The sequence below is a fragment of the Plecotus auritus genome (assembly GCF_963455305.1).
Source record: "Plecotus auritus genome assembly, chromosome: 6".
NCBI classification, from domain to species: Eukaryota; Metazoa; Chordata; class Mammalia; order Chiroptera; family Vespertilionidae; genus Plecotus; species Plecotus auritus.
The window spans coordinates 99,992,082-100,016,581 of NC_137773.1; the positions used below are offsets into that span (position 1 = coordinate 99,992,082).

At 51.6% G+C, this 24,500-nt stretch overlaps 1 protein-coding gene across 3 annotated transcripts in view; it reads right to left on the minus strand.

Annotated features, from left to right (window-relative positions):
• GFRA2 (GDNF family receptor alpha 2) overlaps nucleotides 1–24,500 on the minus strand; it is a 97,960-nt gene that overhangs the window by 59,299 nt on the left and 14,161 nt on the right. For all 3 annotated transcript variants that reach the window (XM_080672655.1, XM_080672657.1, XM_080672656.1), the window contains one exon: nucleotides 5,643–5,997. In XM_080672655.1, coding sequence (XP_080528781.1) covers nucleotides 5,643–5,997 — 355 coding nt within the window. The remainder of the gene's footprint in view (nucleotides 1–5,642; nucleotides 5,998–24,500) is intronic.

Here is a 24,500-nt window from a genome sequence, read left to right on the forward strand (position 1 = left end):
GTACCTGGTAGTGCTGTATTTTGTGCCTTTAAATCAACCCAGGAGAGAGAGAACTACATAACCAGACACCCAGAGAAGAGAGACCATGGGGAGACAAAGAAGCAGCCCGCATATGAAAGAAAAGCAGGCATCACCAGAAAAGGAAGTAAACGAAATGGAGGCAAGCAACCTTCCAGAAAAAGAATTCAGAGAAATGGTCATAAGGTGGCTGAAAAGAATGGAAGACAAATTCGACAATATGAGCAAGAACCAAGAGGAAATGAAGAAGAACCAAGAAGAAATGAAAAATGACATCGCTGCTGTAAAGAACTCAATAGAAAGCATCAAGAGTAGACTAGAAGAAGCAGAGGACCGCATCAGTGAGCTAGAAGACAAGATGGAAAAAAATACCCAAGAAAAGCAACTTCTAGAAAAAAAAATTAAAAGGCAGGAGGAGAGTCTAAGGGAACTTTGGGACAACACGAAACAAAACAACATCCGCATAATAGGGGTTCCAGAAGGAAAGGAAGCTGAGCAAGGAATAGAAAACCTCTTTGAAGAAATAATGACAGAAAATTTCCCAGATATAGGGAAGAAAAAACCCACACAAATCCAAGAAGCCCACAGAGTCCCAAGCAAAATGAACCCCAAAAGACCGACGCCAAGGCACATTATAATTAAATTGGCAAACACCAACGACAAAGTAAGAATCTTAAAAGCAGCAAGAGAGAGACAGAAAGTTACATACAAAGGAACCCCCATCAGACTAGCAACTGATTTCTCAACAGAAACTCATCAGGCCAGAAGGGAATGGAATGAAATATACAAAGTCATGCAAAGGAAGGGGCTGAATCCAAGAATACTGTACCCAGCAAGGCTGTCAATCAAAATTGAAGGTGAAATCAGGAGCTTCACAGACAAAAAAGGACTAAGGGAATTTATTACCACCAAACCAGCAATGCAAGAAATGCTAAAGGGTCTACTGTAAAAAAAAAAAAAAAAAAGAAAGAAAGAAAGAAAGAAAGAAACAGGAAGCGAAGAAGTAACACAGGGGTAAAGAATAGGAATGGCGACAAATAAGTACCTATCAATAATAACTTTAAATGTAAATGGATTAAATGCCCCAATCAAAAGACATAGGGTAACAGATTGGATAAGAAAACACGACCCATATATCTGCTGTCTACAAGAAACCCACCTCAGAAAAAAAGACGCACACAGACTGAGGGTGAAGGGATGGAAAAAGGTTTTCCAGGCAAATGGAACTGAAAAAAAAGCTGGGGTAGCAATACTTATTTCTGACAAATTAGATCTCAAACTGAAGGACATAACAAGAGATAAGGAAGGCCATTTCATAATACTAAAGGGAGCAATCCAACAAGAAGAAATAACTCTGGTAAACATATATGCACCCAATACAGGAGCACCCAAATACATAAAAAAACTCCTGGAAGATATCAAGGGAGACATTGACAGCAATACAATCATAGTAGGAGACTTTAATACCCCACTATCACCATTGGACAAATCCTCTAAACAAAACATCAGCAAAGAAACATCAATCCTAAATGACTCACTAGACCAGATGGAATTAATTGACATCTTCAGAACATTTCACCCCAAAGCCACAGAATATACATTCTTCTCAAGCGCACATGGGTCATTTTCAAAGATAGACCATATGTTGGGACATAGGCAAAGTCTCTTCAAATTCAAGAAGATAGAAATCATATCAAGCATCTTCTCAGACCACAGTGGCATAAAACTGGAAATCAACTACAATAAAAACAACCCAAAGAAATCAAACACATGGAGACTAAACAGCATGCTATTAAACCATGACTGGGTTACCAGAGAGATCAAAGAAGAAATAAAAAACATCATGACAACAAATGACAATGAAAACACTACAATCCAAAATCTATGGGACACAGCGAAAGCAGTCTTGAGAGGGAAGTTCATAGCTCTACAAGCCTACTGCAAAAAACAAGAAACAGGAGTAATAAATTACCTAACCCAACAACTCAAAGAGTTAGAAAAAGAGCAACAAGAAAAGCCCAGTGTAAGCAGAAGGAAGGAAATAATAAAGATCAGAGCACAGATAAACGACATAGAGACCAAAGAAACAATACAAAAGATCAACAAAACCAAGAGCTGGTTCTTTGAAAGGATAAACAAGATTGATGAACCTCTAGCCAGGCTCACCAAGAAGCAAAGGGAGAGGACCCAAATAAACAAGATCAGAAATGAAAGAGGTGAAATAACAACAGATCCCGCCGAAATACAAAGGATTGTTAAAAAATACTACGAACAACTCTATTCCAACAAACTGGACAACCTGGAGGAAATGGACATATTCCTAGAAAAATATAACCTTCCAAAACTCAATCAGGAAGAATCTAAACAGCTCAACATGCCAGTAACTATGGAAGAAATTGAAGCAGTCATCAAAGAGCTTCCGGCAAACAAAAGCCCGGGGCCAGACGGCTTCACAGGAGAGTTCTACCAAACATTCAAGGAAGAACTAAAACCTATCCTCCTCAGACTATTCCAAAAAATTCAAGAGGAAGGAACACTTCCAAGCTCCTTCTATGAAGCCAGCATCACCCTAATACCAAAACCAGATAAAGACAACACAATGAAAGAGAATTACAGGCCAATATCCCTCATGAATGTAGATGCCAAAATCCTCAACAAAATTCTAGCAAATAGGATCCAGCAGTACATCAGAAAGATCATACACCATGACCAAGTAGGGTTTATCCCAGGAATGCAAGGATGGTTCAATATCCGCAAATCAATAAATGTGATACATCACATAAACAAATTGAGAGATAAAAATCACATAGTCATATCAATTGATGCAGAAAAAGCATTTGACAAAATCCAACACCCTTTCTTGATAAAAACTCTCAACAAGGTGGGAATAGAAGGATCATACCTCAACATCATAAAAGCTATATATGATAAACCCACAGCTAACATCATACTCAATGGGCAAAAACTAAAACCATTTCCCCTAAGAACAGGAACAAGACAGGGATGCCCACTCTCACCACTCCTGTTTGACATAGTACTGGAAGTATTAGCCACTGCAATTAGACAAGAAGAAGAAATAAAAGGCATCCAAATTGGAAAAGAAGAAGTAAAGCTGTCCTTATTTGCAGATGACATGATATTGTACATAAAAAATCCGAAAGACTCCATCAAAAAACTAACAGACTTAATAAATGAATTCGGCAAAGTAGCAGGATACAAAATTAACACCAAGAAATCTATGGCATTTCTATACACCAACAATGAACTTACAGAAAGAGAGACTAAAAAAGCAATCCCATTTTCCATCGCACCAAAAAAATTAAGATACTTAGGAATAAACCTAACCAAGGAGGTAAAAGACCTATATGCGGAAAACTACAGGACACTGAAAAAAGAGATAGAGGAAGATGTAAACAGATGGAAGAACATACCATGTTCATGGATTGGTAGAATCAACATCATCAAAATGTCCATACTACCCAAAGCAATCTATAGATTCAATGCACTCCCCATTAAAATACCAACGGCGTATTTCACAGACCTAGAAAGAACTCTCCAAAAATTCATCTGGAATAAAAAAAGACCCCGAATAGCCACAGCAATCCTGAGAAAGAAGAATAAAGTAGGAGGGATCTCAATACCAGATTTCAAGCTGTATTACAAAGCCACTGTCATCAAAACAGCCTGGTACTGGCACAAGAACAGACATATAGATCAATGGAACAGAATAGAGAATCCAGATATCGACCCAAACCAATATGCGCATTTAATATTTGACAAAGGAGGCATGAGCATACAATGGAGTCAAGACAGTCTCTTTAATAAATGGTGTTGGGAAAATTGGACAGATACATGCAAAAAAATGAAACTAGATCACCAACTTACACCATACACAAAAATAAACTCAAAATGGGTACAGGACTTAAATATAAGACGGGAAACCATAAAAATACTAGAGGAATCCACAGGCAGCAAAATCTCAGACATATGCCAAAAGAACTTTTTCACTGATACTGCCCCTAGGGCAATGGAAGCCAAACAGAAAATAAACAAATGGGACTACATCAAAATAAAAAGCTTTTGCACAGCAAAAGAAACCGTCAACAAAACAACAAGAAACCCCACTGTATGGGAGAACATATTTGCAAATGGTATCACTGATAAAGGTTTAATTTCCAACATCTACAGGCAGCTTATACAACTTAATAAAAGGAAGATAAATGATCCAATAAAAAAATGGGCAACGGACCTAAATAGAAGCTTTTCGAAAGAAGACAGAAGGAAGGCCAAGAGACACATGAAAACATGCTCAAAGTCACTAATTATCCGAGAGATGCAAATCAAAACAACAATGCGATACCATCTCACACCTGTCAGAATGGCTATCATCAACAAATCAACAAACGACAAGTGTTGGCGAGGATGCGGAGAAAAAGGAACCCTCGTGCACTGCTGGTGGGAATGCAGACTGGTGCAGCCACTGTGGAGAACAGTATGGAGTTTCCTCAAAAAACTGAAAATGGAACTCCCATTTGACCCAGTAATCCCACTCCTAGGAATATATCCTAAGAAACCAGAAACACCAATCAGAAAGGATATATGCACCCCTATGTTCATAGCAGCACAATTTACAATAGCTAAGATTTGGAAACAGCCTAGGTGCCCATCAGCAGATGACTGGATCAGAAAACTATGGTACATCTACACAATGGAATACTATGCTGCCGTAAAAAAGAAGGAATTACTACCATTTGTAGGCACTTGGATGGAATTAGAGAACATTATGCTAAGTGAAATAAGCCAGTCAATGAAAGAAAAATACCACATGATCCCACTCATTTGGGGATAATGAAAAACATTATAAACTGATGAACAAAAAGATAGTTACAGAGGCAGTAAAGCATCAAACAGACTGTCAAATTACAGGGGTAAGGTTAGGGAGAGGTGGGGGAAATAAGAGATCAACTGAAGGACTTATATGCATGTATATAAGAGTAACCAACGGATGCAAAACATTGGGGGGTGAGGGCATGTATGGGAGTGGGGTGGGGGTGGGGGGCAATGGTAAGATATGTACACATATAATACCTTAATAAAAATTTGAAAAAAAAAAAAAAAAAAAAAAAAGAAAAATAAAAAGGATTTAAAAATGAAAAAAAAAAAAATAAATAAAAAAAAAAAATAAAAACCTTGCTCCAGCGACAGACAGGAAGTCGAAAAGCCTGGATTCAAACCCGGAACTCTCAGACCCCAGATGGGCTTGGCTCTTGATGGGGAAGAACCTGCCTATGTGCCCCCGAGAGCCCCTCCCTGACGGCCACATGACCTCGTGGGGATATTGGGGGGTTTCCGATAGAGGTGGGACTGGATTCCTGGCGCTAGGGGTCTATGATTTAAATTACAAGCTCCTTGGGTGTTCACCTTGGTTTCCCCAGGGTGCTGAGCATGAGGCTGGGCACAGAGAAGGCAAACAACAGACCTGTGCTAAGGGAGGGAGGGAGGGAGGGAGGGAAGGAGGGAGGATGACAGTTTATTCTGCACATGCTCAAGTCTTTGCTGGGCCCAGGATTATAACCCAGCAGACCCAGGGGATGCCGGGAAGGGAGGGTGGCCGACATTCTTACCGGCACAGGTGGTCGGTCCGGCACACGCTGCGCAGGTCCAGGCAGTTGGGCTTCTCCTTGTCCTCGTAGGAGCAGCTGGGCAGGATGGTCTGCCGGCGGCGCTCGGCACAGGCCTGGTCCTGGCAGGAGCAGAAGAGCATGCGGTAGGTGTACTCGCTGGGCACCCGGTCGAAGAACTGGCGCAGGGCCTTGTGGCACTTGCGGCGGTTGCAGCGCTCCGTGGGCGAGATCTCGCGGTTGCAGATGGAGATGTAGGAGGAGCGCAGCTTCTTGCAGTTCTCGTTCAGGTTGCAGGCCTTGGCAGCATCCAGGCAGTGGTTGCTCTTGACACTGACGGCTGGGTCCGCCCCGGTCCCTGGACAGAAGGGGAGAGAGGTCAGAGGCCTGCACAGGCCTGGGACATCCCCCGCCTGCTCTCTGAGGACGCCTCTCAGCATTCCCTACACTCTGTCTCAGCTTCCTCATCTGTGAAACGGGGTCACTTAACAGGGCCCCCCCTCGGTTGTGGTGAGGGTTAAACAAGGATGGGCAGGTCCATGCAGCGCTCGGGCAGCGCCTGGCACAGATTACACACGTATGGTGAGTACACACGTACTAGGATGAGGGCTGTTACTCCACAGTCATATTTAAGACTCGTCACAGGCAGAAAAGGCGAGCACTCGGTGTTCGTTCGCGGCTCTGTTCACACGTGTGGGAAATGGGGAAGTGACTGGCTCAGGATCACACGGCTGGGTGGCAGCTAAGCCCAGACCAGCCGGGCCCTGAGAGCCAGTGGCAGCACGCGTGAGCAGGCTTCTGGCAGGGACACTGCTGGCATTTAGGGGGGCACATTCTCACATGGAGCTCCAGCAGCCAAGGCACAAACAGCACCACTGCCACCCCTCACCCCACCACCATGCCCACTGAAGCTGGCCTCACACAATTCCAATGCCCCACAGTGGGGCGAGGCGGGGCGGGGCGGGGCGGGTGGGGGTGCCACCACACTGGTTAGTGCCGAGACCCACTAACAAGAAAGCTCTGGAGGGGAGCCTGGCGGTGCGAGGTGCAGGCTGAAGGCGAGTCCCCGACTGCGGGGCTGAGCGCATGAGCAGCCACAGGGCAGACGTGCTGGGTGCTGGGCTCTGGCGTCAGTGCCATGGCTTTGAGTTTCGTGCTGCTGCCCGTGGGCACAAAGCAGGATTCCCAGGAATCGCCAGGTCCCACCCCACAAGTCTCAGCTGTTCCACGGGGAACACAGCCCAGGGACCATGCGGCCCTCCACTGCCAGCTGCTCCCACCTGAGAGCGCCTGTCCGTCCTGATGGCAGACGGTGCGGGAAGCAGGGATCCAGTCCGCACATGTCCCTCAGATGCTCTGGTGAGAGCGGATGGGTGATCATCTAACCCTACTTCTTCACTCACAGGTAAGGAAACTGAGGCCCTGGGTGGAGAGAGGGCTTGGCAAGGTCACCCAGCACGCTGGCAGCAAACCAGAGGAGCCCAGATCCCACCACGGAATGCAGAGAGAAGCAGCGGCTTAGGTTTTAGGATGGGCCATATCTTTTCATTCATTCCTCACCCAACAAATGCTTTCTCAGAATTACTGAGCACCACCCCTCCGTTCGAGGCCCTGCAAGGGGGTGGGAAGGACGTGAGTGAGCACCTGACACCGCACCTCCCCTCCCCTGGCCCACCCGGGATCCTGAGCACTGCCGGCAGGGGTCCTAGGGTTCCGATCCCTCTGTCAGCTGAGATAGCACGTCCCACCTCTGCACGGCCCGCCCCTGCCAGGTGCCGTGCTGGGTCAGAAGTGTAAGAGGGGCAACCATCCTCGAGAGCTCATCAGTCCAACCGGAAACCAAGAGGCGGGAGCAGGGGTGAAGGCCTAGGAGTCAGAACTGAGCCTCTCTGTCCGCTCTTGGCCCTGCTGCTCATCAGCTGTGGCCTTGGGCGAGGGGCTGCACCCCCCTTTGCTCAGTTTCCCTGTCTACAAAACATGCCTGCCGCACAGCGTTCCGCAGGCGTGAATGAGGTCTCCTGTTGTCTCTCTCCTGCACGATAATTTTGCCCCATCTGCTAGAACATCCCCATCAGCTATGGCCTCGTCCATTTTTAAGGAAACATGGCTAAGGTGCCACCCTATTTTTCTGCTCCCCTTTAAAGCAAACCCTCAAACAAGTCATCTATACCAGCGATCTCCTTCTCCCTTCCCATTCTGTCCTGAACCCACTGCAGGCTGGTGTTTGCCTCACCCCCACCCGTGTCCGTGGTCAGGGACCCCCTGGCACGCTGGACACAGCCGGTCGCTCCCTCCACCCTCTCCTCGTGGCTGCCGATCCTCCTGCTGCCTCCCCGTGCTCCTCCACTTGCTTTCCTGGTTCTGAGTTCTCCACCAGGCTCTGGCCCCCCTCTCCCTGCACCCTCTCCTCAAGGCCCTCAGATCACCTCACAGCCTTAACTGTCATCGATAATTCCCAATCAGACTTCCCCACTGAACCCCATGTCCACCTGCCTGCTTACTAGTTCCACCTGAAAGGCTGACACCGCATCCCAAACGTCACATGCCCCCAAACCAAACCTCATATGTTCGCCCCAGGCTGTGCCCCCCGGTCTCCTTCATCCCTCTGAAAACAGCTGCACCCTTCCAGGGCTCAGGCCGAAAATCTCGGTGCTTCCTGGACTCCTCTCTCGTTCACACACCATGTCAGAAAAACCTGGCAGTTCTACCTCCAGAATACATCCGGGATCCAACCACCTCTCACCACCACTGCTGCCACCTTACCCAAGCCACCACCGACCGCTGTGGGCTGGGAAGGGCCTCCTGCCCAGCTCCCCTCGCCTCAAAACAATCCTCTCAGCACAGGAGAAGCAAGCATTCTAGAACCTGAGGCAGAGAAAGGATCCTGGACCCTGAAGCCCACAGGTACTTCCCACCTCGTTCAGAGGCCTTGGCATGGCCTGTGGGCCTCTATGACTGTGCTGTCCATCCAACACGAGCCACACGTGGCCACTGAGCTGAAATGTGGCTGGTTTACAATGAGGTGTCCACCCCAGATTCTGAATACTTTACACACAAAAAGTGTAAGCATTTCACTAACAATATTTTACTTTGATCACATGTTGAAGTGATAATAGTCTGTGTTAAACAGATGTATTATTAAAATTAATTTCACTTGGTCCAGCCTGTGTGACTCAGTGGTTGGGCATCGACCTGTGAACCAGGAGGTCACGTTTCGATTCCCGGTCAGGGCACCTGCCAGGTTTCAGGCTCCGTCCCCAGTGGGGGATGTGCAAGAGGCAGCCAATCAATGATTCTCTCATTGATGTTTCTATCTCTCCCTCTCCCTTCCTCTCTCTGAAATCAATAAACACAGATCTTTTAAAAAATAATTTAAAATTAAATAATTTAACTTCACCTGTTTCTTTTTACTTTTTAATGTGATACTAGAAAATTTAGAATTACACATGTGACATATTATACAGGGTGAGGCAAATGTAGGTTTACAGTTGTTTGTACAGAAAATGACACAATAATTAATAAGAATCTATAAACATAAAAGCCTAAGCGACCGAAGGACCTAACAACCGGTCGACAGGTCCCTCTGATGCGCACTGACCACCAGGAGGCAGACCCTCAACGCAGGAGCTGCCCCCTGGTGGTCAGTGCACTTCCACAGCTAACCTCCCACAGCCAGCCAACCTCCCGCGGTTCCTTCCCCCAGCTGGCCAGCCCTGATTGGGACTGGGCGAGACGGCCCAGTGGGCACCGATTGCCTGCCAGGCTATGGGACGCCACCCATGCATGAATTCATGCACCGGGCCTCTAGTAAGCTCTGTGTTTTGTGTACTCACAACTGTAAACCTACTTTTGCCCCACCCTGTATTCCTATTAGCCAGCAGTGCTCTGTGACCTTATCTCCTACTCCTTCCCCGGCTCACTTACTCCATTCATTCCAGCCCACTGGTCTCCTTGGTTTTCCTGGAACTGCCCTGACCTCAGGGCCTTTGCACGAGCTGCTTCCTCTGCCTGGAAAGCTCTCCCCCACCCCCATGACCATTCCTCACTTCTTTAAGGTCTCTGCTCAAATGTTACTTTATCTGTGAGTCGTTCCTGGTATGTAATAACAAGTCACTCCCTTTACCGACTCTGATCTGTTTTTCCCACAGCTCTCGTCACCACCCACCTTAGTGTGTACCGACTTACTCATTTCTTTGTTTGTATCGAATGTAAGCTCCATGAAGGCAGCGGCTTTGTCAGTTGTGCTCACTGTGCCTTATCCATATTTCCCAGTGCATGATGCATGATGGGTGCCGAATAAGCATTTGATGAATGAAAAACTAAATGTACTTAGAACAATAGTTCATAATAAGTGTTCAAAGAGTGTTGGTTAACATTGTGAAGGACGAGCTGACAGAGGGCCGGGAACAGTGGCCCATACGTGACCATGTGTGATCAAGTATCAATGTGGAGCCCCGACCAGAAGGGCTCAGAAGAGAAAGTCAGGGTCAATCGTTGAAGACAAGCCATCGTCCCCACACCCTGCCTCACCGCCAGCAGCCCTACAAAGTCAGACAGAGCAAACTCCCTCTCTTCTTGTAAAAACAAAAGGAGAATTAAGGCAGGAAGGGAATCAAGGTTTGTTTTCCTACTCATTTGATTAACAAATCCTTATTGAGGGCCTACTATGTGCTGGCATTTCTCCACACACACACATGGAGACAGGAACAGGCCGTGTACAGAGGAAGTCAGAGAGGAAAGCGCCTGCCCAGACCAGGGTCAGAGAAGCAGTAGCATCCCTGCTGAAACGTGCGGAATGAGTCAGAGGGAGAAAAGAGAGAGGAAAGGAGTCCCAGATAGAGGGAGCTGACAGCACTCAGCGCCTGGAGGCGGAGACTGCAGGAGGGACCCAGCACAGAGGACTCAGGAAGCTGAGCAATGGCTTTCCAGTCACAGTGGGGCATGGGGCCCCCCTACAGTTCTGAGCTGCTGCCAAACCATTTTGCCTCCCTCCCCCTCCCCCGCCAGGCAAGGACCTAAGGCGTCTGTCTACAAAGGCCATTCTAGAGACCTGGCCTCTCAGTAAGTGTCCCCCTGACCCGCCAGGTGGTTCTTTCCTGTTCAGGGCACCTGTGGGGACGGACGCCAGCAGAGGGAAGAGCGAAGCAGCCTGGGCCGAGGTGGAGGAGAGCGAGGGCAGAAGGAGACCCCAGAGAGGGGCAGGGCGACAACCACAAACGGAACAGCAGCTAATTTAGGGCCTCTGCCACTTCCAGGTCCCCCAGGTGCTCCGTTCCGCTCCTCTCAGCGTGTTGCTGAGCTAATGCCGTGTAATTATAGCCTCGTGGCTTCCATTTGGAGCTTGAATAGTGTCAGCTTTTGCTACAGGCTGGCAGATGTAAACCCCTGGGCCAAAACTTGGTAAATTTCCTAGTAAAAAAAATACAAGAAACAAAAAAATGTGGCAATAGTAACCGTAATTGCCTAGTTACCAGGAAGATGTCACTTCTGATCCTCCCAGAGTGGGTCCAGGGGGTGAGTGGGCCTGAGGACGGGGCCCCCACTCACGTGGAGAGAGGCCAGGAGCTGGCATTGGCTCCGCTGTCCTTGTGAGGAGGCATGTGCCGGGGCAGGCAGGCCGACCGACAGCCCTCCCAGCCCATCACTGCCTCCATCTACACTAAGGTGCCCCTCAGGTCAAGAAGGCTTGTTTTCCTCTTCGAGAGGCCCCACGGGAGAGCAAGGAGAAGGGGCTGGATTCCAGACACCAGCCTCGCCCAGTGTGGGTCCAGCCCCTAAACTAGAATGTCCAAAAAGCAGGATGGAGGCCCTGCCAGCACCCCCGCCACACACACACACACACACACACACACACACACACACACACTCCCATACCCCACCCTGTCCCTGCACAGAGAGGTGAGACCACACAGGAAGTTGTAGGACTCAGAGCTACAAACTCTTCCTGGGCCTGGGCAGACCCACCCTCCGGGCTCCTTCCCACTCCTCCCCACATGGGTGTCCCAGGCCCGCTGACAACAGCCAGATGGGCAGACTCAGTCACGGAGAGTGAGGCAGGACTTAACCACACCTGGCACTTTCCAAAAGCTACCAGCTCCAGACCCTGGGGATTCATTCTGGTTTCTTCATCCCCTCCATTCCCCTCCCTAGGTGAGTGCAGGGTGGGGAGCGGGGGGGGGGGGGGGGGAAGACAGACAACCACCAACAAAGGGGCTGCCTCCCCCCAGCAAGCCTCACTCACCTCCCTGCTTCCCTCCTGGGATGCTGCCCTGAGCCAGTGACCGTCTGTCCCTAGAACTTCAAACTGAATATCCAAGATTTCCTTGGATACATAGAGAGCTCTGGTCCCCCAGGTATCACCTATTCTCTTTTTAAATGTTTTTAAATGTTTCAATACCCACCTAGATTTGTCCTAATGATAAGATCTACATTAGTTCTGAATTTTTCTAATATGTGTTCCAATGCATCGCTATTCAAACACACATATGTATTCTCACGCTCACAGCCCATCCCGGCATCGGTGCACGTGCACTCAAAGGGAACTGACTGATTTACAATTAAGGCTCTTAAACTTTGGTGCATTGTGATGCGCTAGGCCTGCCTCTTACACATGGATGCACGTGGGTTCCCTCCTCCCCCCCACCCCCGCCCGGCTCACTGTGTCGGGAGCTCCATGGCTGGAGCCCAGGACCCTGGATTTCCCAAGCTCACCCCAGTTCTGAGGTCACCCTCCAAAGCTGGAGAACTAGTGACTTAGAGGAGAGGCCGAGCTGCCCGTGGCCTGCTCCCCAAACATGCACACCCCACCCAGCACACAATTTACCAAGTCACCCTCTGAAGAAGGCGGTTTGTGGCCTGTGTGGTCACCAGAGCCTGCCCCTGGGGGCAACCTAGAGGGTGATCAAGGTAGACTTTCCAACCATAAGCAGGAGCGGGAACGGTATCTGAGACACTTCCAAGCCAGTGCGGCCAGGTGTGTCAGCTCCCCTTCTGGCCTTCCAGACACCTGCCAGCTTGGTCCCTTGCCCCTAATCCCGTGTCCAGCTGCAATGCTGGGCCATGCTCGGCAGCTCTTTCACGGAAGTGGGAGTCAGAGACCTGGGCCCACCTTCCGTCTCTGCCTCTCCCAACTTGTGAAACCCTGACAGGCCTGACTCTTTCTGGGTCTCATGTCCTCACTTCAAACTATATGGTCTCCTACATTTTGTGACTCCCCTGCCTACCTGCCTACCCACCTTCCCCTACACACACACACACACACACACACACACACACACACACACGGAACTGACTTGGTTTTCTCATGACCCTACTAGCAGAAAACTGCCAAAACAGCCAATATCCACAGAGCAGCACACACATACAGGCAGAGCTCACACCACACCCGCCTCCGTACACAGCACCCAAATCGCTGTCAATTAGCAGCCAAACAGCTGTCAGTCAGCAAATATTTCATGTACTGACTACATGCCCTAGAAATCCAGCTACAAGCTACAACGACGGAGCCCCGCTCTCCAGGAACTTTCATTCCCATGAGAAGAAAGTGGTAGTGAACACATAACAAATTAGTAAGGCAATTTAAGGTGTGATAAGTGCTATGAAGAAAGTAAAATAAGGGAATTCAGAAAAAATGACTGGCAGGATGAGAGAGAGACTGTCGTAGGAGATGACATCCAAGTTGAGACAGAATGATGGACAGGGGTGAAACGTGCAAAACATCCAAGGTAGGAAAATCCCAAGCAACAGGAAGAGCACGTGCAAAGGTCCTGAGACAGCCAGGAGCTTGGCATGTTCACAGGCAGAAGGAAGGGTAAGGCGGCTGGAGCTTCCTGAATGAAGCAAAGGGAAGAGGAGGGAGAGTCAGGGCAGATCACATGGGAACTGGAGGGTGGGATAGGAACTTCAGATGTTACTCTAAGATGCAAAGTTCCTGGAGGGTTTCAAGGAGGGGCGTCTGCTTGCGGACACATGGAAGACTGAGGACACATGAGGGGTCCGGGCTGAAGAGGAAGCCAGCGAAGGACTGCTGCATTAGCAGGAGGAAGATGGTGGTAGCTTGGAGGAGCGGTAGCTGCAGAGAAGGCAAAAATGAGCCCATTCTGCATGCACAGGGTGGGGCAAAAGTTTACAGTTGTGAGTATGCAAGACACAGAGTTTATTCGTGTCTTGTCATGCAGGCAGGGGGCAGGAGGGTCCCCTCAGCCCGGCCTGTGCCTTCCCGCAGTCCGGGAGTCCTCAGGGGATGTCCAACTGACAGTGGGGAGCGGGTCTAAGCCAGCAGTCGGACATCCCGTAGCGCTGCCGTGGAGGCGGGAGAGGTCCCACCACTGCCACTGTGCTCACCAGCCGTGAGCCCAGCTCAGGGCTTCTGGCTGAGCGGTGCTCCCCCTGTGGGAGCGCACTGACCACCAGGGGGCAGCTCCTGCGTTGAGCGTATCCCCCCTAGTTGTCAGTGCGCATCATAGCGACCAGTCATTCCTCCGTTCGGTCTATTTGCGTATTAACCTTTTATTACATAGGATTATTGTATTATTTTCCATACGAACAGTTTCAAACCTACTTTTGCCGCTCCGCCCGCCCCCCTCTGTATTTAGAGATAAAGCCAAACGGGTAGGTTAGCTGCTGAATGAGAAGAGAGAACAAGGTTTTGGCCTGGGCACCAGGATGATGGAATCGTCTTGTGAAACAGGAAGTTTTGGGAAGAAGGAAGGCAGACTAAATGGATATTTCTGTGTCAACTTAAGTTAGAGACACGTGTTTGCTATCCCAGTGAAGATGTTGAAAAGGCAGAAAGACAGAGTCTGGCGTTCAGGAGGCGTCTGAGCTACAGACATCGGCCGAGCCTCACTGACTAGAAGCCATTTAAAGCTACAGAACTAAATGGGCAGCGGGGAGGGCAAGACAGAGCTCTAGCGGCCACCACTTGGTGGGAATGGGAATGCGTGGAGCATGAGCTGCTGGAAATCGGGAGACCCCAATGTCATGAAAGCCAAGGCAAGAGCTTCAAAAAGGAGGACAGTCAACTGAGTCCAGATCAGGAGGGTCCTAAGGGTGAGCATTCAACAACGAGGTACAGAGTGAGCAGACGGTAACTGGGCACAGAGAAGGCAGGAGGTGGGAGGAAGAGCGAGGGCCCGGTGCTCACCTCCTGCCCTCAGGGGGCATCCATGCCCAGCCCTCCCTCAGGATTCATTTACCTCCTCAGCACCCACTGTGTGAAGCCCCCTGGAGAAGCGAAGAGAACTGCCTCTGCTTCCATTCTAGTGCAGGTGACAGTATTATCAAGTGATGCTGGACACCCTCCCCTGGCCCGAGGCTCCCTCCCTGCCTCACAGGCATCCCTCTGCCTGCTCCGGGCTGGGCCTGCGGTTAGGAGCAAGGACTCTGGCCCAGCAGTGGCCTGGGAGGCGGGCCACCACCAGCAAAGCGCGCATGCACAGGTATGCAACCTCTGAGCTTGTTTTCCTCGTCTGCAACATGGGGATACAACACCTGCCTGGCCTACCCTCAGGACCACGCTGAAGACCACACTGGAAAACGTAGGTAAAGATGCTCACGCGGTTTCCAGCCCATAGCACATGCGCCACAAATGCTGTTTAAGAGCGAGTGTCCTGGCAGGAAGACCCTCCCCTCCATCTCTGGTTTTTCTCATGGCCCTGCTAGCAGAGGCCGACCCCACGTGCCTGTTGCTCCAGCCCCCGATACCACACCCCAAAAGATAAAAGTCCCAGTCCCCCCACAGGTGAGCAAGAGGCGGCCTTCCGAGCTCCCTCTGCTCATCCAGGAAGCCTAAGGGAGTGGGGACAGGGGCCTTTCTCACCTTGGGTGGCCAGAAGCCAGGGCACGAAGCGGTGCCGCAGCTCCCCCAGGAGGCGACCAGCCAGCCCCAGCACGCCTGGCCTGCCAGGCCTCTGTCCTCACTCTAGGCACAGGGATCCCTGGCTCGACCAGGATGTAGTCCAGGCTCCCTTATATCCTGGACTTCCCCTTAAACGTTCCCCTCCCTTCCAGCCCCACACAGCCCGAGCCACCCCCCACCCTCCAGGGCATTTTGGAAGCAGGCCAACCCACCAAAGGTCAATCTGATGAATGGCAAATTCATTGAAAATCAATTCGGAAAAAAATCAATTACCTTTTAATACCATTTTACATTTTGTCAAATGTTAACCGCTTGTCAGAATTCTTTCTCTAACTCTTCAAAAAGCATATTCGCCTTATTTTGTGTTTTTACCAATTAAAATTTCATTATTTCACACTTGAACTGATTTCTTCACCCACTTTGGAGGGCTCTACGTCCTTTTAAATATAGTTTGGGTGGTTAGTTTTTTAATATTTAGGATTTTAAGCATTTGCACACCAATCCCCACAACGGTATATCAGCTTTAATTTTGTATTCAAAACCAAAATTGAGGCACTTCCTATTGATGTGATACTAAATCCTTCATCTACATTTTTTTTTTTGTTAATCCTCATCCAGGGATATTTTCCACTGACTTTTATAGAGAGTAGAAGGGAAGCGGAGAGACAGAGAGAGAGAAACATCGATATGAGAGAGACACATCGATTGGTTGTCTCCCTCAGGCACCGACCAGGGCCAGGGATCAAGCCTGCAACCAAGAATCGAACCCAGGACCTTTCAGTCCGCAGGCCCAATGGCCAAGGCTCATCCACCATTTTTATTTGTGTGAATGGACGTAGCACCGGAGGCACCAATCATAAACTAATTTTGTTTACTGATAATGAATATATTTTTCTTGCCTTTAGACATCTACATCAATTATGACTCCAAAACCTCAATTATACCTTAAAATACAGCTATGGAAACCACTTGCAAAAATCTTCAGAAGCCCATGAAAACCATTCAACGTAAATTTCTAGAAGCTTTTACAATAACCATTTTGGTAAATCAATAAACTTGGTAAACTTGGTGACTGGTCATTGAGCATACCGAGTTTAAAAGCAGTGGCCACCGGGCACCTCACGGCGGGCTTTCTCCCCACTGCCGTCTCTGTGCCATTTTTCCTCCGTGGGGTTCCTGCCACTGGTCCACCACCTAACTCCTCCTTGGGACTGTCACTACTGACCGCACCATCCCCCTGCCTGCCCTGGGAATGGCCTCACACCTGGCTTGCCATCCCCTTCCCTCCCTTCCCAGTGGCTCCCAGTCCTCTGTTCTGCCCCCTCGGTTTCCAGGGAGGAAGGGCCCCTGGCCCACGTGGTCTGGGTCCCATCTCTCCCCCTTCTCAAGGACGTCACTCCTGAAAGTACCCCTTTTCTCTCGGCCCTTCAGCGTCTCCCTCTCCAGTGGATCATTCCCAAAGCATCCACAGCCACCTTCGTTGCCCATCTCAGAACACACCGCAAAAAAGAAAGGCCCTCCTGTGACCCCACATCCTCCTGTTGCACTGTCCCAGAGGAATTCCAAAGAGCCGTCTACGGTTGCTGTTTTTACCTTCTCACCTCCCCTCCTCTCCTCCATCCCACACAGATCAAGCTTCCAACCCACCCCCCGACTAAGGGATACTCCAGTCAAGGTCATTGGTGACCACCATGGTGCCGAAGCTAATGGTCACTTCTCTAAACTTCTCCTGCTTGACCTCAGGGCTACACTGGCACAGCTGACCCCTCCTCTGTCTGGAGACCCATGCTTCTTCTGGCCAACCCCCGCCCTGGCCCCCGCTCTGGTTTCCCCTTCCTCACCGGCCCTGGTCTTGGCCTCCTTTGCATGGACAGCCCCAGCCTCCCTCACTCTCTACACACTCTCTGGGTGACCTCAAGGTTGAACAGTTCTAAACACCATCTACACTGATTATTATGATCTCTGAACACATAATAATCTGGCCACTCAGTGTGTATCCTATATAATAAAAGGCTAATATGCAAATTGTCCCCTCGACCAGGAATTCGACCAGCAGGCAGGCCGGCCAACCGCCCATGTCCCCTCCCCCTGGCCAGGCTGGCAGGACCCCACCCATGCACAAATTCATGCACCGGGCCTCTAATACACACACACACACACACACACACACACACACACTGAGTGGCCAGATTATTATGCGTTCAGAGATCCTCATAATCTGGCCACTCAGTGTATATGCTAACAACTCTCAATCTACACCTCAACCTGACCTCCCTCAGCACTCAGGCTTATGCCAACTGCCTTCTTGGCATTTCCAGGTGGAGGTCTAACTAGCACAACATGGCCAAAAAAGAACTGGATTTCTGCTCACCCCAACCTGTTCCTTCTCTCATCTTCTCCACTCTAGGATATACACTGCAGTATCATTGTTGCTCCAGCCTAAATGATCAGAGTTATCCTTAACTCCAGCCCACCTCCTCTCAACTCTGCCCCACGACAGACCCAGATCCAGGCATCCACTCCATCGCTGCTGCTTTCCTGGGATGTGGCCACTGCAACGGCCTCTAACTGCTCTCCCGCTTCCAATCTTGCCATGCCCCTCCGGCCCCACGATCCACTCTCCACAGTGCAAGTGTAATCCTTTTGTAAATCGCACTATGCTACTCAAGTGTCTACACCCTCCACGGGGCTCTCATCACTCTTAGAGTGAAATCCAAACTCCACCACTCGCCTGCAGCATCTGGCCCAGGATCCATGGGCTGGCCTCTGCCCGCCTCCGTGCTCACCTCCCAAACCAGGGCCTCCACCTCATTCCTGGTCCCCAGCCACACCCTCTGCCTGAAGTCCCACCCTCTACCCCGGGCTGTTCCCTCTGCAGTCCCCGGACCTCCCCATGGCTGGGAGGCATATTTTGGCATTCCCAATCAGGAGCACCCACCACCTGTCTCGCACCCGATATTATTTCTCTGTTTAGCTTTCATCACTATGTTACATCTGTGTTGTTTTCTGCTTTTCTCTGTCTCAGGGGAATCAAACCTAAGCTCCAAGAGAACAAGACTCCTCTGTCTTGTTCACGGACGTATCCTCAGCACCTAGGCCAGCACATGGCACGCAAGGGACACTGAGTGAAAACCTGGGGACATAGTCTCTCTCTCACACACACACACACACAACCCTGACCCTAACCCCACACACATACCCAATACACATACCACACCCCATATCACACACATACACACATCACCCCACACACACAGCACACATACACAAAACCACAGATACCACCCCCACACACACACCAACTCACACACACACCAGCACCCCAACACACACACAAAACCACAAGCACACCCCACCCCACACACACCACACACACACACACCATCCCATAGACACACACAAAACCACACACACACCACCACACACACTACAAAAGCATGTACCAAATACACTTATACACCCCACCTATACACTACACACATGTACACACACTGACCTCTCAGACACAGTCTGTGCTGCCCACCCCTGGGGTTGGGGGGAGGGGCGTTCCCAGGGCTGTTATCTAAGCCCTGCTCCTATTGGACAAACAAGGTGAATGCAGCTCGAGGCTAAGCCAGGGGCAAACGCTCCGGGGAAGGACCTGCAGAGCCATGTCAGGTGCTCCTGGCTCCTCAGAGCAGGAAGGCCCAGCTCAGACAGCTCTGAGCACCCACGCCCACCGGCACAGCCTGTCCTGTATCCCACAGGGGAGCCAGCAAGCAGGTGCCTGGAAGATGCTGTTTGAAGGTACCAAAAAATACCTCCCCATTAAAACCTCATACCAGCGATGACAACTGAGGTTCTACCGTTAAAAAGCCTTGTTTGGGGTTAAATTTTGTTCTCTCCCTTTTTTTTTTTTTTTTTTTTTTTTCATAGCAATTTCTTCCTTATACACAAAGGCAACCAGACATGGATTCACCAACATCTGCCCACACCTCAGTGGGAGCAAATTCCTCTAGGCACTGACAGGAGCCTGAGGTCCCGCCATCCCCTGGCCCATCCACCAGACACCTCACTTCTCCTTGTCCCCAGAGTCCTCCCCCCACCCCATGCCCTCCCCTTGGCCATCAGATGACTTCCCTGGAAGGGGGGGTGGGTGTAAGAGGTGACGGAGCTGCAGCTAAAGCCCAATTTTCGGTGATGCTCAGAGCCTCTGACAGCTGTAAGGAGAAGAATGTGATTTTGAAATTTAAATAACACGCTTCTGCATTCGGCTCAGGGAGACAACCTGAGGATAAGCAGTTTATCGCAGAGCCACGGTGCAGGGGGCAGGGAGGGAGGCTGCCGTTCCTTCATGTCCTCCCTGCCCTCTATCCCCAGCCCCCACCTCCTCAGGGGCTGCCTCAGCAGGGTCTCCCAGAGGCACCAGCCAACCTACTGAACCTACTGAACCAGGAAGCCTTCACTTACCATCTGCTCAGCCACCCAAGGCAGGAGGGCTGGGGCTCAAAGGCTCAGACACCCCTCAGGGGAGCCAGGGAAGGGAGGGCCCCGAGGCACCCAATCCTTCCCCACCCACCCCTGCGAGGAGCTTGCCCAGGCCTCCCAGCCCTGGTCCCGCCAGATCCCACTCTTTCCCCTTCCAGGACTTTCCTGGCTTTCCAGGCCACCGCCCCTTGCAGCACCCCCTGGACTCCTGGGGCAGTCTTTTGTCTATGCCACCACCAATAAACCACCTACTGGGTGTTGCCAGCCCCAGGGACAGTGAGGACAGGGCCTGGCTCATTTAAAAGCTGTGTCCTATGTGGACCTCCCTGAGCACTCGCCATTTACTGCACAAATGTGAACCTCCAGACATGGCCCGGCCCCGCCTCGCCCGTGGGAGCACCTGGCCAGGGACCCCCCTCTAAACCTCAGCTGCTCCTGTGAAGTAGCCCTCACAGAACACCTCAGACTTGCCTGGGCCTCCTTGTCACCCCTCCTGCGCAGCTGTGACCCCTCACACTGAACCACTGGCCCCCAGCAGCCCTGATGCCACCATGGCTGCCGTCTCGGTGGTCCTGTGCCCCAGCGCCCTGTGAGGAGCTGGGCACGTGTCGTCACCAACCCTTGCAGAGCAGGCCGAACTGCTCCATTTTACAGGTGAGCAAGTGAAATGCAGGGGGTCGTGACCCACCCTGGGGTCACCCAGCTGGGAGGACCAGGCCAGGATTCACAGCTAGGACAGCGGGCCTCAGGGTCCACGCCCACCACTGTTCCAGGATGCCCCGTGGAGCTGCAGTCGGTCACAGCCCTGACACAGAGACCCACACCGCAGTCCCACATGTCCCCAGAGCGAGAGCGAGCACCGTGATGTAGGGTAAGGCGCTGAGGCACCATGGGGCAGGTGGTGCTCGCCATCTGCAGGGCTTCGTGACAGGGTAGGGCTCCCTCCTGTCCTGAGCCCCGGAAAAGGGGGCCACCAGAGCCTCCAACAAGAACATCTCTAGGCCCCTCCTGGCTCCACCCAAGCAAGCTGGGCCGCTCCGGAGGCTTGATGGCCAACTGAGGCAGACACCGCCCATCTCTTCCTCCTCCAGCCCAGAAGAGTGCCTGAGCCCGGCCTCTCGCCGCCTCATGTGCCCCCACCCAGTCACAGTGGACCAACACAGGCCACAGCAGCTCAGCAGGAGCCCTGAGGCCCCACTGTCTCCCGAAAATCACCCAAGGGCCCCCACTGCAGCCCCATCCAGCGCTCTCACAGGTGGGAGGCAGCCGCCCATCACCAAGCACTTGCTCCCCAAACGCTGCGTTCCAGGCCGGCCCTGCCCTGCCTGCCTTCCGCCTGGGAGATCCCTCACAGGGGCAGCTCAGTGCAGTGTGCCAGGCACCGGCCAGCACCCCCTGAGTACTCACTCAGTCTCACAAAACCCTGGAGGGCAGGCTGTTCTACCTGCCCATGTCCTGCAAGAGGAAACGGGGCTTAGAGGTGAGACACCTGTGCAGGTACATGCTGGGCAGGGCAGAGCCAGGATTTGAACCTCCATCTCTGTCTGTACCTTCTCTCGGGGCCTCAGTTTCCTTTTCTGTCAGGGGCAGGGGTAAGCCTAGGTGATCTCTGAGTTCCCTCCCAGCTACAGAAAGGAAAGGACATGTTTGCATAAACATGCTCCATGCCCAAGCATCTGGAAATGCCCGCATGCAACGCTGGAGGCCCCGCCCCTCACCAAGGATGCGGAGACAGCGCCTGCTGACAGCCCAGCCGGCCATCTGCCTGTCACTCCTCCTGTCCCTTAGGCATGGCGTGGTTAGGAGGAAAACCACTGCGTGGCCTGCCCCGGCCCTTCGTCCTCACCTGAAAGGCCTCCCTCCAGGTGGACAGGGCATCTCTGCTCCCCTCACTCTCCACATGGCCCCTCCATGACTTCTCTTTGCCTGGACAACCTCTTCTTTCCCTAAGAAGCCTTTCTCTCCTCTCCACCTTATTCCAGCCTCCCCTGCCTCCCAGATGAAACCAGCTGTGATCCAGTATTCCCAAGGTCGCAGATGCTCGGGGACAGAGGGACTCCCAACTTCAGCTCCTCCGCCCCTGCGTCCCCTCCAGAAGGCACCCGGCCTCGAATGAACATCCTCGGCAGAGAGAGGATGACTCACCGTCCCTCTCCCTGCATCCATTCTCATAGAATCCTCCTTACCAACCTTGTTAGCAGGTGCCACACTCCCATTGGACAAACATAGGCAATACAGCTCTGAACGGCCACCGTGAGGCCACGATCACACAACCCTAAGCGGAGGGGTCAGGATTCAGACCCAGCACTGCGTGGCTCAAGGCCCACACACTCTTCCCACGCACCAGGTGCACTAAACACGCCAGTTCACGTTTCCAAGGGCAGTTTGAATTGCTAGAAAGAAGACAAACCTCACTCCTTCTCCATGGACTCTCCTTGCCCATCTACAAGGCTGGATGCCCCAACATCACTGTTACCCTGGTCCAGGGTGGAACCAGCCTGCTCTTGCCCTGGCCTTGGACTTGTGACTCACTGGACACCAGGAATCCCGGATCCAGTCACTGAGCCCAAGGCCTGTGTCTGCCCTGGGCAGGGAGGAGGGGAAGGCTAGCCCTGCCTCCAGGGCCTCTGGCATCAGAGAGGGTTGGGTAATCCTGGCAGCTTTCTTTGCCAACAGAATCCCAGTAGGACTTTCCAAGAACCCCATCAGAGAGAGAAGGCGAGAGATAAGGAGAACACACATCCCAGGACGCCCTGCACCAGGGCCCTGAATTCTCAGACAGTGAAGAGGATACAGCAGCATCCTTCTCACAGTCCCTGAGGCCCCCGCTGGGGGCAGTGGGGCCTAGAGGAGAGCCACCAAGACAGGGGGCAGCATACAGCCAAATATGAGTGTGTGGAAGTGTGCATTAGCACACAGCCCTAATGCAGCAGCCTTATCATCCCAAAGCATCCGTGCAACATCTTGGATCACCAGGCCAGGCCTCCCCACCAGCAAGCTACAGGCAGGTGACACGTGGACCCAGATACAGACCCCTCTGCTGGCAAGGCAACCTATCAGGGGCTCGCAATCACTGAGCTCCGAGCTGCTCTGCTCATCCGAGTATGCCAAGAATACTGCCATTATCTGAGTGCCCCGGTGGGGAAAGGCTGGGGAGCACTACTTTAAGTTCACGCCTCCTTTCTCCAGAAAGAAAATGCAAGGTCGGGAGCAGAATTGACCTGCCCAAGCCCTTCCGTTGATTTGTGGCAGAGAATGCCCTGGAACCTGGGCCTCCCCGCTCCCCACCCAGCCTTCTCTCTGCTGAGCCCACCATGGCCCACTTGGTTTCTGGCTGGCCAGGCCAGGGCCACCTCACCCAGCGATGCACCCAAGTCTCCCCACACAGAGCTGCCCGTGCACCAGCCCGGGGGCTGCAGTGGGTGGAGCAGAGTCCCCGGGGGTGGTGATGAGGGAGTTGTTCCAGACCCTGAAGCCCTGCCTCGCTGCGGGGATCAGTCCCCAGAGCCCAGGCATCCAGGGCAGCGGATGAAGGCAGCTGATTCATTGAGCTGCAGACCTAGTCATTTCCTCATTTATCTTGTCAACATCCTTGTCCCACAGAGTGTCAAGTCCATTACGTAAAGATTTTCTGCTAAGAAGATACTTAATGTGAGCCCGGGACGCAGCAGGGGCCGGACTGAAATGAGGACGTCTGACCTTCAACCCTCAGGGAGTAAGTCAAAGCTACTTCTTTACTGGAGTTAGACACAATGGCTCCCACCCACGTGCAGTACTCAGCTGGTACCTGAGCTACTGCAGGGTGGGGAATGGGTATGCCAGGGCATCCCCACCAGAGCACCCACATGCCCACGGCATCTTCCATCTACATCTGTGACTCTGAGCACTGTCTCAGAGGAGTGGTCCAAGGTGGATTTCTACCCAAAACAAACCAGAAAATGTAAGAATCAGAATGTGTGCTGGGAGAGACCTCAGTCAAGCCCTCACCCAGGGCAGCCCTGTCAGATGGGCAAGGCCTATAGCCTGACCACAGTGCCCACAGGCAAGCCAGACGACAACCTGCCGAGTCCCACACCTCTGCTCTTACCCCACCGGCCATTCGACACCGCCAGGCCCTGGGGCATGTCCAAATGGTCACCCTTTGGCCAGTGCCTCCCTTCTCACGGGTGTCCAGGTTTTCTGTCACCAGGCACATGCATAATGTCCCGTCTCAACCCCTGAAACATGCATTCTCAACAGGAGAGGATGGGGTTACCCTCACGGAAACAAAAATTGGTTCTTGGTTTGGCAAAAACAAAATAGACATTACAGTGGTTTGTGGTCCTCCAAAACTCAACCCCACCTGACAACATTTCATTTCTTGGCACTTGCTATGGACTAAATTGTGCCCTTCAAAGAGCAGTAACCCCCAATGTGACTGTGTTGGAGAGAAGGCTTTTGGGAGGTAGTTAAGATTGAATGAGGTTATCAGGTGGGGTTCTAATCTGAGAGGACTGTGCCCTTATAACAAGAGAGATCTCTCTCTCTCTCTCTCT